General features: G+C 39.2%; 1 protein-coding gene across 5 annotated transcripts in view; it reads right to left on the minus strand.

Moving 5' to 3' along the window:
* The window catches only part of EPHA6 (EPH receptor A6), a 449,435-nt gene that overhangs the window by 22,445 nt on the left and 409,145 nt on the right, over nt 1-17,845 (minus strand). For all 5 annotated transcript variants that reach the window (XM_017832764.1, XM_017832762.1, XM_017832763.1 and 2 more), the window contains one exon: nt 1,625-1,774. In XM_017832764.1, coding sequence (XP_017688253.1) covers nt 1,625-1,774 — 150 coding nt within the window. The remainder of the gene's footprint in view (nt 1-1,624; nt 1,775-17,845) is intronic.

Consider the following 17,845-nt stretch of genomic DNA (forward strand, 5'->3'; position numbering starts at 1 on the left):
TGCCCATCACCTGTGGCTGGAAAAACAGAGTTAGGAAGAGGTGACCTTGCAGTTTGGAAGCACTGGCATTGCACAGAAGCCAGGCACTATGGAAGGGCCAACTTTGCTCAGAAGTATGTCTGGTTTCATGGGTTCTTCCCTGGAGATACTCAAAATCTGGTCACAGACGGCCCTGAGCAAACTGCTTCAGCTGACCCTGTTTGAGCAGAGGGGCTGGACTTGGCCATCTCAAAGGGCCCCTCAACCTCAGCTGTTGTGTGATTTGCTAGTTCCTTTTCCCAGCTTCTTTTGTTCAGTCTTCCATTAAAAGAAGGCTCCCAGTGAAACATTGCATCTCTTAGTTTGGGAAGGCACAAAGTTTGAGGCTGTGTGTGCATTTTGACGCAACGTGCACTCCATGCAATGCAGAGTAATCAGGTTTTGCAGCAGCACACTAATGATGAAGGGGCTGATATAGCCATGGCTGTGTTCAGCTTTGTTTCTGATGGAAGATTACCTCAAGAATAACACCCTCTGCTATTGCATGGCTGCTAGTTTTTTTCTGTTTTGGATGGGTTCGCTTGGATTTCTTTTCTTTTGTTCCTGAAACACTCTGACTTTATTTTTTTAAACAAAAATCTCTCTCAGATCCTTATCCCCAAATGACTGATCAGCCTTAACAAGCAACCAGACTTGCAGAGCTGAATAACTTAGCAAGAATTATAAAAACAGCCATCTGGGAAAAGTCTTGTCAATTCTTCAGAACCAATGCAGAGGTATTCCAGGCATATATGTAAGAGAGGTTAAGGTGAGTTGGCTGATATTCCTCATTTTGACATAGAGATTGATGGCTGGTGTGAAGACTGAGTATACCAGTTTGAGCTGTCATGGGGATCCATCACAAAAGAGAACCTGTGAAAATTTAAATTGTGGTAGAGAAACCCCCCCACCATTTCATGCTTCTTTTTCTAGAACAAGCCTTCTATTTTACTAGAATTAAATATATATATTTTTTTAATTTTGAAGGCTTATTTGGCCACCACTTTTGGAAAAAAAAGTCAGAGGAAAACATAACTTAGATATGAAGTAGGACTGTTGTCCTGCACTGTGGTTAAGCCTATATGTAGACCTAAGGTGAAAAGAATGTGCTGAATTCTTAGAAAGGATAATTGGCAAATACATTTCTCATGGCAGCTTAATTCTTTTAGAATTTAACTATTGAAGGATACTGTTAGACTGTACTGGTCATAATGGGCCATCATCATCAGAATAGTTCCAGTGTTCCCATAAGTTTTGATTTACAGCTTACCTGAGAACTACATCAACCTGCCTGTCTGATGCAGATTCCCAGGGATTTGGAGGAAAGCCACACATAACCAGCATTAGAGCCTGGCAAGCTGACTATGACTCTTCATAATCTGTCTTTAATCCATGGTAGGAAGCTAGGCAAGCTTTTAGTTAGAGAGGGCCAAGTCTTCAGGCTGCATAAATGAACTGTCTCATTGAAGTTGACAGAGCGATGGTGACTTAAATAAGCTGAGATTCCAGCCCAGAAAGGGAACGAGGTGGCAAAGCAGCTCAGGGAGCGACAAAACTTTCAAGGAACATCTCAACAACTTGCAGATTGATTCTGGGCATTACTTACATCCTGGTTGGACATCTCCCAGTACGGTCTCTCACCGTAGGACATCACCTCCCACATGACAATCCCGTAGCTCCACGCGTCGCTCGCCGAAGAGAACTTGCGGTAAGCTATGGCTTCAGGAGCAGTCCACCTTATGGGGATCTTTCCACCCTGGAAAACGTGTTGAAGGCTTGTCAATATGACCAGAATAGGGAATGGCACATGTTTAAAAGAAAAGAAAAAAAAATAGTATCCTGGATGCTGAGATTCTATGTTCTGACTTCTTGTCAGTTTGCTGCAAGTGGAAAGGAAGAAATAAACTTCTTTCAGAATTGGATAAAAATTTAGTTTCATTTGTAGTCTAATTCACCCAAATCAGCATTTTGTGAAAGAAACCAAACCTCAGTTCAAAGAATAGAATGCATTTGAGATAATTCATGTTTGTTTAGTCATATAATTAGTTGGAACTCACTCTTTGATTGAAAACATCCCAAGCCTGAAATTCCTAGTTCATTGACATTTAAAATTTTACCTTATATGAAACAGAAGCGTCTGCTGCAAAATGGAACACTGAGAGCTCTTAATACTATTATGTAATCAGAAAGGAGAATATAGGCTTTCTATTGAGCTTTACATTTGAAAATATTTTCTAATTCTTGTTGTGCCCTTTAAATATCCAGCTAAATAGCAAACCAAGTGTGTTGAAAGATTTTAATAATATTATGTAATCAGAAAGGAAACGATAGGCTTTCTATTAAGCTTTACATTTGGTAATGTCTTCTAATTCTTGCTGTGCCCTTTAAATATCCAGCTAAATAGCAAACCAAATGGGTTTCTAATAGGCATTTCTTTAGAATATTCAATGGTTTCATTTTGCAGCTTTCAACTAAAAATCCAAGTGCTACCTCAAAAAAAAAAAAAAACAGACTGGAAATCAATCACCTTTTCTCTGACATTAATTCTTTAGACCACTGAATCTCTTCTATTCTCTTGTAATAATTTATGTATGAAAACTACATTCCCATTTCAGAGAAAGGTATTTCCTCTCCAGAAACATTGCCCTTTTCAAAAGTATATGTTTAATATCATTCTCATCGAACTCAAGTAGAGGGTGAGAGCAGTGTGCTGAAAGTGCCACTAGGTGGTAGAAGGAGGCAATCAGTGGAGCTGAGCTCACTCGGCAGCAGTTGCTTTCAACAAGCAGTAACAGATTCTGCTCAGCGTTATAATTGTATTTCTGACAGAAACAAAAGAAGAAACGAACTAGAACATCCGTCTGGCAATTGAAGAGAAGCCAAAGTTAAAAACAAGTATGTAAATCTCTGTTCATTTGCTTTGAATATATAAAAAATTGTCCTTGAATTGCTAAGGCCTCGCTCTGGCTGACTGAGAAGCTGTTTGTTGTACCAATAAATTGTTCAAAGGCCAAGCTCTGTGTCTGTGGTGATGTGTCACTAAGCCAACTGCTCCTCTTTGACTCTCACTTGCTGACAAAAAATGTATGGTTAACATTTATGTTGTATCACAGTAGCCAAGATGTCCTTTGTACCATGTTACATATTTTGCAGCTGCTTTTTTAAAGCCTCTGCTTCCTGACTTGTGGTAAACTGACTTTAGCAGTAGGAAGGTAAATGTAATTCTGTATTTTTTGCCCGAGTACCTCCACTACCCACCTTTTCCTAATCCATTAATCTAGTGGTCAGATCACTCCTCTGGCAGGTCAGAGGTGCAAAAGGCTTTATGCCCCCCCTGCTGTGTGTGATGCTCTTTGTCCCTTCCTGGTACAGCTGTTCTACTTGGGAAGCAATTACAAATGCTTTTTGGGTACCAGCATGAAGAAACAGGGTGACAAAGGAGAGCTGTGATAAGACATTCCTCAAGGAAAGATGAGGCTAATTTCTTGTTTCTTCCCCAGGAAATGCTTATATCTTCTAAAGAAATTGGGTAAAAGCACTTGGTGTTTGATCTCGTGGTCTGGTTGCAGTGGTGTTTTGGTTGGATATGCAAGTCCAGGCTTCCTGAGGGAGTGGAAAAATTAGCTATTCAATGCCCCAAATGTACACCTTACACTGGAATGTCCAACCCAAAGGATGTGTCCTCTGAGAAACAGCCAGTTTTAGGGTCTAACTGCAGAGTATAGTTCAAAGGATCTCCTCATAACACAAAGTTATGGGCCTCATCCTTTTTACTGGCTTGGGTTTAGTCCTTTATTTCTAACTTACATAATTCTCATCCTTAGTTTCCCGGCTTCTGCAGGTTTTTGAGGACATTAGTTTCCTGGCCTGCCACATGGTCATGGTAGGCATTTTAACTCCTTCTTTGTACCTGGATACATGCAGTTTTTAAGAGTTAAACAAAAATCATGGTGATCCACATCACAAAAGACACTGCCCTGACAATCCTAAACACCCTCCCTCAGCAGCAGCACTTGTTCCAACACAGGAGTTCACCATCTGAACCTTGTCTTACCAAGCAATCCCCCTTGGTGCCTTTTGCTTTATCCCCATTCAAGACACTTTCTGGAGTGTAGCACCAGTATTTGAGGGAGGATGCAGAAGAAAAAATTTCCATAGTTTCTTTCCTTGTCTCAGATCTTATCAGATCTCAGAGGATGACAGGTTAAAAAAATGTCTACCAGCTTAGGTGGTTAAGTTACTGTAAGACTTTGTTTATCAAGACAAACTAATCAATCAACAAATTTTCTATGTGCCAGATTCCTAATCTGGAGAGTTTTAATAATAATTCATTATTTTTTTAATTTTCATGGAAATTCTTATGTTAATAATTAAATACCCACTTGTAGGGAAAATACAAATCTATAAATGAAAAAAAGAGTCATTTTGATATTTATAGATTTTGCTCTCAATGTTTATAACATAGTATGAATAACATAAGAGGAAAACTGTCTTTAAACTATATCCTTTTCATAAATCTGATTTTGTATTCCCAAATTATACTCAAAAGGGAAGGCATATCTTGAGCAGCATTTGAAGCTAGCTTTGTGACTACTGGCTAAATATAAATGAGTTTTAAAGAATCTGATCAGACTCTACAACCAGTTTCATGATGCAGCTTTACTGACTGATCCCTTTTGGGCTGAAACAGTAGTGGCTCATTGAGTGTGAAAATGAGAACAGAATCTTAACCAAATTCAAGGCAGTTCACATTCAAGGGCACAAGATATGTTCAGTGTTGTAATGTAAAATAAAATCCTTTTGTGCTGGCTCTAATGACAAAGTGAAGCAAAACCTCTAAAATTTTTCCAATGGATTCATCTTGTGTATGAAGATGTTATGTTCATAAAAATGTAGATTTCAGTACTTAATTATGTTTGCAGAATACCTTTTTATGGAAAAAGGTTGTTTTATTTGTTGGAAAGCCATTCAGAAGGCAGAGCTTGCAATGTGACTACCTTAAGAGATGTATATGACTGAACAGCAGTAATAGCTGCTCATGCATAATAAAAGAACACATAAGGTTTAGAGTAGCTGAAAATATATTTCCTGTTTCTGATTAGAGTAATAAACAGTGTTACTGATATTGGATATGCCTTTTTACATTTTGATCTAACTGGGAAAATAATAAATGCAATACTGTTTACACAACGCCTCGCCTTCAAATTAAGGTAATTTATAAATCATCTACATTGTACCACTAGAGCAGTGAAATCTGTCACAGCTGCCCATATTAGAAAGCCCTTATGCAAGTCCATTTTGCTTTTATTTTATTCTCTCTCTTTTTGGGGGTGGGTAGGAGGGGCGGAAGGGGTGTTAGGAACCAAATTGTTTTTCTGCATCTTCTCATACATTAATAATGGTATCAGTGACAACCTAATTTTATTTCCACGTAGTGAAATAACACTAACTCTGCTATTCAAATAATTAGAATTCAGCCTTTTTTTTTCCTCCATGCTGCCAGCTGAACAGTGTCTATCTCCTGATTTTTTTTTCTTGATTGTAATTTAATAAGCAATTTTACTGTGCAGTGTCAAGCGTCCCCTTGGAATTAGAATATTAGGCTCACATTGCTTAGCTTGGAGAACTGCTCAGAGACCAGCCCTTGAAATGAAATTTGCCCCCTCACCCACACCTACACATGCTCACTTTCTCTACAGAATTGGCAACAGCACAGTTTGGCACACATTTAAAGGCAGAATTGGAACTACATGTTGCAAAACACCTCATTCTTTACCTCAAACTGTGCATGAAAGAATGGCAGCCTTCACAAAATGCCATCTTTTCTCTGAGCTGACAACACCAAAAAGTGCTTGTCATCTGTTATGTGGAAAAACTACAGGGAGACAACTGACACTGAGTCCCGCAGGCCATAACTGCAATTTGCTGCCTCCCATTTGATTTTTTTTTCTTATTTTACGTGTTAGACATCTTTCTGAAAACAGGAGGTATTAACAGTTCCTTTAATTAAAAATCTAAACATATTTCAAAGCTCCAGCAGAACAGTGTGCCTGGCAGCTGTGGCCCATTATCCTACCCAACAAAGGTTGGGATATATCAGCAAACTCAAAATACCTGATGTGAAGAATGACAGAGAGGGCACAGAAGCAAAGAAAGAAGCCTGTCAGATGTCCAGAACTTTTGGCATGCCCTGCTAGCTAATTAAAGTGAGGAGTGATGCCCCTGAGAACCTTACAAAGCTGAAGATAAGGTGGGTGAGCTGCTGCTCCATGTACACAGGAGCAGTCAGGAGCAGAGTGAGTGCATCAGGCTCATCATGTCCCAGAACCAGCAGCAATGTGAAATAAATGCCTGTTTCTGTTGAAAAGCCTGTTCTGTGTTTTCCTTGAATGACAGACACTGCAGAGCGACTGTCACAGAGCTGGCAGCAGGTTTCCTAAATGCTGAGGACCAAACCCATCAGTTCCAGATACACAGACATCTAGAACTGTCTAATCCCAGGAGAAAGGGTACTGAACTATGTGCACCATTAGTCTGATCTGGCACAGAAATTCCTATGCATCTGTCAGTTACTGTTCCTTTATGTATGGTGTTACTGAATCATGCAATAATTTTCCATGACACAAGTATAGTATCTGTCTTTTTCTCTACCCCAAAATGACAGAAATATGGAGGAAAAAAAAAAAGAGCTTCAAAGTGAAGAGGGACAAATGTAATGAAAGAGATTAGTTTTAAATATTGGACATAATTCATCATTCTGTACAAAAACCTTCTGCCACTTTACTGGAGCAATGCTTTTATTTGATGCTCAATTTTTTCATGTGCCAAGCTGCAAATAGTCAGAATTTAACATCCTCAAATCATAATTTAGAAGTATTCAGAATTATTGACAGTCTTCTCTAGTGTCTATTGAAATATCAGAGAAACTACATGGCAAGATAATAAAACTGCTCTGAAAAGGCATTTCAGAATTTGTGCTCGTTATGCCCAATTGCAGTCAGTTCTACCAGTCTTTCATTTCCCTTGGAATTGAAATGAATAAAACTCCCTGACTTTCAAAAAGACTAGATTTGCTTTTAATTTCTGGGAAAATATTAGTTTTCTTTCAAACATCTTGATTAACAATGCTGAAGTTAAATATGTGGAACTTGATTTTTTCCTCCTAAGTTAGCTATCTGAATTTTCAGAACAAGTTATTTTTGATTTTGCAAATACATCAATTTTAGTGAATATCAACCCCTATACTGCACATCTATTTGTGTCCTCCAAAAGGGGGAAAGCTGTTGATGGGTGGAAAGCATCAGCACCTGAGATATTGGCAGAAGTAAAACAGACAAGATAAAATGTCTATCCACAGATCATCAGAAACACTTCACATTGACCAGCATTAATATCAGAGGTGAATCAGGATGCTTCTCCAAAATACTCCACCTCAACCTGTCATTTTGTGTCCTTAAAGGCCATCAGATGGATGAATTGAGTAGTGGGGTACACACATGCAAACCTCCAGAAAGACAAGATATACCCTATCCTATAATATTTTAGATAAAAAATTAAAGAATTAAAATATTAAATTTCTTTGCTAAAATCAAAGAATTATGAAATCAAGAACACCCTCCACACCAGCAGAGATTCTCATTAGCAGTAGCAGCAGCATCCATTTCCTTTGAAACAACACACTTCAGCATGCACTCCCTTGCCTGTTCTGAGGCATTGATCTTCACTTGGGCTGAGAGAGCACACGAAGGCTGATAAAAATGCATAGCTTTGACCCTCAAAATCCACATAAGTGAAATGGTAGTGAATATTTCTGACCACTTACACCTATCCTGCATTTGTATTTTCTTGACAGCGCAATTTAAAATCTCTATAGAATGACAAAGGTACGGCAAATACAAGTGGTTAATGCCATTGCCTCTGGTTTGTGTAACTAACTGGACTGTGCACACCTTTTCTTGTCAGACATGATGCCTTTATCTACATGGGGCTCATTGAAAACAGATTGATTTTTGCCAGAAATATTAGTTTTAAAATATTGGTTTGGTTTTTAAACGAACAAAGTAATTTGTTCCGGAGATCAGACCAAAGCCAAGGAGAATCCAACAAATCCAAACAGCTTCAATCCAACAGGTCTGGGGCTGGCCAACTGCTCTGTTGCTGGAGCAGGGATTGATGGCTCCAGGCTGGGGTGGAACAGGGTCCTGTGCCTGTGGGGGGAATTCCTAGTGGAGGCCAGGCAGGCCAGTAAGGACTGGTGGTGTCCTCAGAGCCCTGGTAAGGACCAGACAAGTGTACAAAGACAGATAAACACAAGTATTTGCAAAATCTCTTTGAGATTGGTCTTTTGAAAGGTAATGGTGAGACAGGTGGGGCCAAGGAGTTTCATAATGTTTTAGAGAGTGGGACTTTACATTTCTTTAGGATTAAGAATGCACCGGTGAATTTTCCAGTATTGTGTGCTGGGCCCCCCGTCACTGAGAAACCCTTTACTTCTCTGAAATTAAATATCAGAAACATGCATCTCTACCAAATCCACTTTAGAAACTATAGCACTATTTGACAGCAATGATAGGAAAAAAATGCCATTTTTCTTGAGACTAATATTTCTGGCACAGATCTATCTCTTTTCAAGAGCATCAATTCCAAGCTATCTGCCAGCTGTGTCAGCACAGCTCACATTACAGCCGGAACCAATTTCTTCCAAGTTACTCCTACGGAGTCCTTCAATCTGCACATCCAGCTCCATCCACTTTGCTTACACAAGTACTGCTGCTATCCAAGTCAATGGAAAAGGTGAAAAGGATTTGTTCTGAGATGCTTATTTGAAGGTTGCCTTACGTTGCACAACTCTGTAACAAAGGAATTTGCTACAAGGTCCATTCTTCCAGCAGAACTGAGTTAGCAAACACAAATATTTCTCTGCACCCAAGTAGTTTAAGTTGAGAAAAAAAAAAAAAAAGATGTTACTGGGCACTGTCCTTCCTTAAAAGCACCATGGAAGGCTTGTCTCTGAAATTATGCCCCCGACTTGCCCAAAGCTTCACGAAGTGTTTATTATTAGGTCAGAAATAAGATGTTACCATGCTCTGCTTGAATACTTCGTGTCATTATCTGTCATTAACGATTTCGCAGCTAGTGATTCCCACACTCACATCCAGCTGACATGCACAACAAACAGTTCCCATGCTTCAAGAATCAAGTGGCCTCTGTCTGTGCTGCCATAATGCCCAGATCATTCATACTCTGCTGCCTTGTCCCCAAGCCCCCTTGCCATAATTCCTTTCACACCATACGATTTGAAGTGGCCAATAAAAACTCAGAAGCATATGGAAACTTGAAAAATTGAGGCCATAGAGAAATGTATTTAAATGTAAAATTGACACCATATAGGCTGTAGTATTGCCTCTAGTAAACATTTTCATAGCCCATTCTTTGGGATGCTGTACTAGAGAGAATGCAGGATTGTATATACTGAATTCATATGCAGATTGTTCTGGAGTACATGAGATTTTATTTATCTAAGGCTTCTTCAAAATTTATGCTAGAAACATGTTGGAAACACCACAAAATTAGGCTTTTCTTCTAAGAGTTACAGTGCCACACAAAGATGATGATCAGAATTATTACGAGGCTGAGCTACTCTGCGGGTATCACTGCTTTAGTTTTCACCCCAGCTGCTTCAGGAAGTGCAGAGGAGAATTAATATCTTAGTAACTGATGGATTAAGTTTTCTGCTCACATTTTTGTTAGGTCACTTTTCATTTCATCCTGAAGGAGTTTGCTGGTTATTTAAGTTTCAGTCAATTCATGGATAAGTAGCTGGTCAAAAGATAGGAAACAAACAGGCAGAAAGAAAAGGTCAGTTTTTAGAGTGGCATCCCCCAGAGATTGATGCTGATGTCCTGCTGGCAATGTACATAGAATTCATAATAAGGCAGGACTGTGAACACATAAGATTGTGCTGGCAATCCAAAGGCATCCATGGTAGTAAAGATGATGATGATTGACCACAAAAACTGGCCAAAGAATCCTAGGATACTGAGTTGAAAACTGATAAAATGCCACAAAATTCAGTGTCATAGTGATGTACACATAATAAAATGCTCCTAACTACATAACAAATAACATGGCTCCGTGCTGAGCTATCACTGTTCAAGGTAGATCTTGTGGTTATAACACAGAGAGGTGACCCTTTAACACTATCAATTCCCTTCTCAAAAGCAGACTAAAGGGAAAAAATGGAATGGAACTATAAAAATAATGAGGAAAAGAAAAAAAGCATGGCTTTTTTGGATATTCCTGCATACTACTTACTGATCCCACAAGGATACATTGAATCACAGAATGTGGAAGGGACCCTCAAGAATCATGGAGTCCAACCCTTATCCCTGCACAGGATCATCCCCAAGAGTCACACCATGTGCCTGAGAGTGGTGTCCAAATGCTTTTAGAACTCTGTCAGGCTTGGTGCTGTGCCCATTGCCCTGGGGAGCCTGTTCAGTGCCCAACCATCCTCTGAGTGAAGAACCTTTTCCTAATATCCAACCTAAACCTCACTTGACACAACTTCAGGCCATTCCCTCAGGTCCTGTCACTGGTCACCACAGAGAAGAGATCAGTGCCTGCCCCTCTTCTTCCTCTCACAAGGAATACTGACAGATCGGTAGAAAAAGACAGGATGGGTGATAAAAAGTACAGAATAAAAAAAAAGTAAAAATGGTCCACACAACCCTGAATAAATGGATCAGATGGAGAGCAGAGAACCAAGGTACATCAAACATAAATGGCAAGTAGCAGGTTAAAAACATTAACAAAACCATTTTTTTAAAAGAAACATTGCTGTGGGATGTCATGGACTCTAAAAATACAAACATCTCCAAAAGCAACTCGGTAAACTTACAGAAGAAATGTTCATGACAGATATTACACATAAAGACCTCTCTCTGATTTAAAGAAGTCTTTGAGCCACAGACCACTAAAAGCTCTATAACCCAAACTAAGAATGCATCACGTGCACAGCATGTGCACTCTCTTATTATGGTCCTGCTTGGTATCTACTACTTGTTTGCCTTTTGGAGACAAGCTTCGCAGCTCACCAGCGTTGTGGCTGTCTGAGTCAGGCTGTTATTCTCTTCCTATGATTTCTATTCACTTGCAGTTAAAGTATAAACACGTGGCTAACAGTGCAACTGGAAAAAAAGTGGGCGATGCACATGTCAACAGCATTTTGGGGAAAAGGAGGTTTAAAAACATTAAAAAGTTAATTCTAGAGAAAGTCACCCAAACTGAGGTGTTCTTTGATGTGAAACTGTGATTGTAGATGGTTATCTGAAAGATCACAAGACATCTGTTTTTTGTTGTTGATTCTCTCGCTACATTTCTATGTCTCTATCCATGGTTATGGATATCTTTTGTGACCATATCCTTTGATAAAAGAAAATAAACAGTTCTACTGTTAGTAAGTTTTAGCAAAGGAAAAACGACCAGGTACTAAGGAGAAGAATCTGTAAAAGTATTGCCCTGAGATACTGGGGGCTGACTACTGGATGAGCACACGGAAGTCTTATGTATACTCCATAAAGACATGACAGTGTCTTGTAAAGATTTGGGTATCATATCTTTCATCAGCAATAAATAATTTCAATTGGGAAAAAAAGAGAAAAAAAAAGGAATAAAAGCACTCCCGGACTGTTGGAAAGCATGCAGGTTTCATGTCTCTAAGTGAGCCCATACTGCACAAAAATATGGTTTATATATTGTAGGGGAGATGAGAACAGATGCTGATGAAGGTGAAGCAGCTGAGTCCAGGGCCATGGATCAAGAAGCATGACAGGGGCCAAGGACCTGTCAAATACTGGGCACCATCCTGTCCTCCCATCTGGGGATGGAGAGAGACAAAGATGAGCGATGGCTTGCCAAGCTCAGGATGGGCAGTGAGGCTCATCAGAGAAGAGGATGGTAACCATCTCTTTCTCCCACAATAAGCCAAAATGCTCCCAGTGCCACCCTGCTGGTTTTCCAAGGAAATGAGGTGTACAGGCCACAGCTGCACCCCCAGCACGACTGTGTGCCAGCCAACCCCCAGGCTGGCACCTCTGAACCAATGGCAGTTTCAAGAGACATGGATGGTGGAAATGCAGAGACAGGAAAGACATCAAAGGCTAGATCAAATCACCTAAACATGGGGCTGGTGTCCCTTCAGGCACTGTCACTTGCTCACTAGCTGGCACTTGAGGAAAATGCAGGTCATCCACTGTGTCGTATCTGCCATTTTCTCTGCAGAGATCTGTTTGCCCGTGGTATCCCAGAGAGAATTGGACCTCTACACATGGGCAGCTGGTCCCTCATGTATTTTCCACATATTTAATGAGAGCCATAACCAAAGCAAAGCAGAGATCACAGTATTTCTCCTGATGGAAGAGCTCAATATGCTCCCACAGTTCTGGGCCAGGCAGCAGCTCTGGGGCCGATCAGGTTGCACAATTGCAGGTACAACACAAGTTGCCCAGCTGGCCAACATTTGGACTGCTAGGGAGACAGGTATATGGATGTTGAAGACTTATAGGTGATTTGACATTATATGAGACCACAGGGACATGGAAGGGACAAAAGCTTTACCAGGGAAGAGGAACTGGTAGAGCACAGGAAGAAGCTGGAGGTACTGTGAAGTTGCCATGGGGAGATTCTGAGAAGACCAGAAGTTACACTGTTGGGGTTGCAGAAGACAGCCTGAGAACTAGAATAACTGTAGCATGAAAATGCAGTTGATGTCTTTAATGGAGCCCTAGGACAGAGGGTATAATTACTTAGCTTCTGGCGAAAGAAATTTTTCCTTATTCTCTTACCAGGGAATGCATCCAGTTGCAGCAGAAGATACAACTCAGCATTATCATACTGTGACACAAACACAGATGAAGCATATCACCAAAAAATTTCAGAGCAATGAACACAAAAGAGTGGTTCTCAGTCCAAGTTAGGGCTGTTTAACCACAGAATTTCTCTGATATTTCTATTTGGTTTAGTGACATGCTGGTATTGTCCATAGATCACTGCAGCATGGCAGCATGCAAATCATTGAATGATAGGATAACCAACTGTTTGATGATGAACACTTTGGCACAGAAATGTGGTGGAGCCTTCCTGTGGATATCCACATTCAGCTACATCAACAGCTGGCAACTGTTTGAATAAAGGGCACTGAACATCAAGGTAGTTTCTACCTCACCATCATCAGCGACTTAGCAGAACAAAGTAATGACTGATGCAGCTCCAGTCACACTAATGGCAAGGTCAATTTAATATATAGTGTTTATACGAGCATAATATTGGTTTACAGACATGGAGAATCTGCTTCTGACCTTTACAAAAGCAACATTTCCCAGACTTTTGTACTTCTTTCCTATACCTTGATATATTTTACTTTAGGATGTTCGTGAATCACAGCACTGGGATACCTTTTGTCCTCTAAGTCAGTTAAATTTGCTCCTTGTAATCCCCAGATGGCAAAACACTTTGAGTAATACCCTACTAGATTATGTTTTTCTGGTGATGCATCACACTAAATCATCATCTGACTGATGATAATAAAATGGGAATAACATATTAACATAATTTATCATCTCTGTACCTTGCTCAGGGGGTATTTTACTTTATCATGTAATATATTAGTTGTCATTTCCATGACATATTACAGTAAGACATCATCAGAAGGAAACATTTTGATGAAGTAGCACATGGATATTGTAGAAATTACTTGGATACTGCAGATTTTATACTTGGATACTTGAATATTGGAAAAATTTCTTCAGCTCCAGGGAGACCTCATTGAGGACTTCCAGGACTTGAAGAAGGCTTATAAAAAAAGAGGGAGAGGGACTTTTTGCATTTCTAGATAGTGATAGCACAAGGGAAAACTCTTTTGAATGAAAGATGGGAGATTTAGATCAGATATACTGGAGAAATTCTTTACTGTGAGGGTGGTGAGGCCCTGGCACAGGTTGCCCAGAGAAGCTGTGGCTGCCCCATGCCTGGAAGTGTCCAAGGCCAGGCTGGATGGGGGTCTGAGCAACCTGGGATAGTGGAAGTTGTCCCTACCCACGGCAGGAGGGTTGGAACTATGTGATCTCTAAGGCCCCTTCCAACCCGAAACATTCAGTGATTCCATGACTGTTCTCTGACATCAGATTTGCCACTGGTGCTAGACCAGCTGTGGTTTATCTTGGAATGGTAATTTCCATGAATTTCTGTGCACCTTCTAAGCAGTGGTAACTTTTTAAAGTGGTAACTTTTGCATGACCTTCATAAGTTCACCAAAAACTTCATCAAAGTACCTGAGAACTGTTTTGACCTTTTAGATAACCACCTCCCCCAGTGTGTTTATTTGACAAAAAAAAAAAAAGAAAAAACAACAACCAAAAAACTACCTAGTTCAGAATTCTGGAAAACAGGGAGTTTTCATTGATTTTTTTTAATTGTTGTTTTTCTTTTTTTTTTTAATTTTTATTTTTTATTTTATTGAGAAACGTTAATTTATCAGAGGTAGGTCATCAAATAACAAAGCCACTTAAACCACAAATTCATTGAGAGATAGCCATTTAAATAACTTTTAGCATTCATTTATACCAAAGCTGGTTAAACTCCTGCCTTCAGGCACAGGTGCATGGCAGTCATGTGCTTACATGGCAAGCTTCCAAAATATATGGGTGCAACTCCTGCAGGAAGTGGTTTTTTTGTGCTATAAAAATCATATGCACTGACATTTTCTTTTTTTTTCAGTCATCTAAGTTACATTTATGTACTCAAAAATGAATATATGCATATATTCATATATAGATAGGAAATGGATTTCCAAATCTCTGGTGGACAAACAAAGTGATATTCATTCCAACAGGCAGCTCCAGCACAGCTGTGCCTGCAGCATCTGAAGGTAAACTCTTTCAGATAATAGCATTGGGGAGGACAGAATAAATCAAAAACATTCAGCAGAACTTAGTGACATTTTAGGAAAAAACATTTTTCTCCTTTATCTATAGATAGATACCAATTTACTCCCTTCCTTCCCTTTGATTTCTGGATTATGACCTATACTTAAGGAAATTAAAACCAACCGGCTTTGATATCAACAAAATATGAAGTCGTGAAATACTAATGTATACTTTTGATTCCTTATTTTTGAGGTCTTTTGTGTAAAGTGCTAAAGTTCAAGCTTATCTTCAAACCCAGAAATTCATATCACTTCAAGAACCAGACTGCTAATCAAAGCCACCTACTTTCTCATTCACAGCAAAGTAGGGTTTATTTTATAACACACGCATTCCTCCATTGCTTGTTCTGGTGTAGACTGGAAAATTCCTAGAGCAGCCTGGTGATCATTCTTAGTAATTCCCAACAACCCACAGGGTCTCATTAATTCCAGTGAAAGAACTTGAATCCTTCAAAGGCTGAGTATCACACTTGCACCGAGCAAAGCAGTTGTATCAAGATGAAAAACTTGTCAGGTAAACTCTGTGTTCAGTGATTTAACACTACCAAAAACAACAATCAAAAGAAGCCACCATCCCTTATCAGCAATTTCCAGAACTGCTTGATTTATTCCAGGTACAAGAGAGTTGACTAATTACAACCCTAAGAATGTGCTCTGGCAAATTGATCTAGATGAGCCATCTATCCTCCTTAACAAATTCCCACATCTTCTGGCATGCTCTGAAACTTTTCCCCATGACTAGAGCATCAATATCTCTGCAGCATGTATTCTTTTAACTAATGAAAGGGAGATTAGGCTGCACTTTTGGCATAACTCAGTCTAACTTAAAAAAAACCAAAGTCATGCCCTCCATCCCCAATCACACAGTCACCTATAACATAACAGCTGTCCCCAAATAAAAGGAAAAATCAGACCAACAAATGCACAGTTTTATTCAGTTGAGTCTTGTAGAGTTGTTCATTGGGCCCTCACATTTTAGTGCTTCATTTAAGTGTTTTTCTCTTCACAACCAAGCCTCGGTTTTGCCATGATGGGCTGCAAGTGATCATTAATTAGGCAACTTCTCCTGTTGCTAGAATGCAAGTGGATGCTACAGATCTTTTAAATGTGTCCACTATTGTTTCTGCTGATTTATCTCCGCTAAAAAAAAGAAAGTAGAACTCCAGTCTTACTCTGTCTGGGGTCGTAGGATTCAATCCAACATCTTTACCTCTTGTTCCGTGGTTTTAGGCATTATTCTTAGTGGCAGTATCTCACTCACTTCTTTTCCCTTTCTCTGTTTACAGAGAAAATGCAATTGCAGGTGGCTTCCTAGTCATCCCCACGTGAATAGATGTTCCCTTGTTTTACCTAAACTCTCTTTTTCTGAAGCTCATGTTTTCCACTTCAGGTTCCCTTTGGGATGCTGAAGTGATCAGGGTCTTAATTGTCTAAATGAAGTTGTTGACAGCATTCTCTTAGTCTTTCAAACCCTCCCTCCCCTTTCCATTAACAATTTGGAACTCAAATAAACAAACAAACAAACAAACAAACAAAACCCAAGAACAGGGGAAATATGAGTCTTCAACTTCTCCCAGCTCTGTAGAGTCAATGGAAGCAGTGAACTGATCAGTGTTTATGTGCATTGCTTTTTTGCAATATACACAGTGTGTCTATGGACTAATGCCATGGTATTTTATGGCACATTAGGTCTTTTTTAAGTGCTTCAAAATCTTTCAGTTGTTTAAGATTTTCAGCAACGGGATATGGACGATTGCCACTTCATTAAAAATCTATAACAAAAATAAGCATGAGCATGCTTAAATAGTTCTGTTTATTTTGGCATCTGAGGGTTGAAAAAGCTCAGTGTTGAAACTGCCTTCTTTAGATACATGATAATCATGGCAAATGCACCATACAAAATCTAGGGTCAGAAAAACAATTTTGGTTTTTATTGTTGCCCAATCACCTTCATAATTCCATAAAAGATGATAAAGCATTTATTTGAGGTATGCTGGCCAATAATGATTTTTCCAAGCACTGCAACCAAATTAAGGAAAGTTGATTTTCACACTTTGTACTTTATAAGTATTTCCAAAAACAAGAGGTGATTTTGCTGAAATTTCTTAAACATGGAAAGGGTGCAATAGAACTACTTAACCATTCTGCTCTTCAGTTTTACAGCTCGAAACTAATTACTCTCATGGCAACCCTCTGAAGAATCTCCTGTCTCCATTTAACAGTAGGAAAAACAGAGACTGAGGACCATCAAATACATGGAATACCTGTAACTGCCACTGGCAGTAACTGGATTTCTAGATGCTCATTGTTACTGAAAATGGGCTGTAAATGATTTATATGGGTAAAAGTGCAAGGTAGAAGAGCAAGAACCTCTGAAATAAAGGTCTAGCTTATGCAGTTTCTGGCTTCCTGGGCTGTACCTCCATCTCACAGTGGAGAGAGCTTTATGATAGATTTTGTACTCATAAAAATAAAAGAATAAATTAATGGTCAACTCCAATGAATGTTTATGTGGACACCTTTTGCCTTCACAGTGTGTTCACTTAAGTAAAAAAAATACAGATTTTAAAGAATGAAATATTAATAAGCAAAACAGAACCAGTTCTAATGTGGTACAGAAAAATCAAAATTTCTCTCAGTATGTACCTCACCAGGAAAGGATAAACTATGTGATGCAAACTTTAAGAATTCCACCTTGGAGGAATCTTTATAATACCTACCAGTCCTTATGATATTCCACATACAATTGAGAAATGTTGCTAAAGTTATTAAGCCACGGTAACATATATAAATCTCTAGACTGTTAATGATGAATTATGTTCACTTTACTGAATCAAACCTTTC

This window comes from Lepidothrix coronata, unplaced genomic scaffold, assembly GCF_001604755.1.
Source record: "Lepidothrix coronata isolate B3197 unplaced genomic scaffold, Lepidothrix_coronata-1.0 Scaffold205, whole genome shotgun sequence".
Lineage (NCBI taxonomy): Eukaryota > Metazoa > Chordata > Aves > Passeriformes > Pipridae > Lepidothrix > Lepidothrix coronata.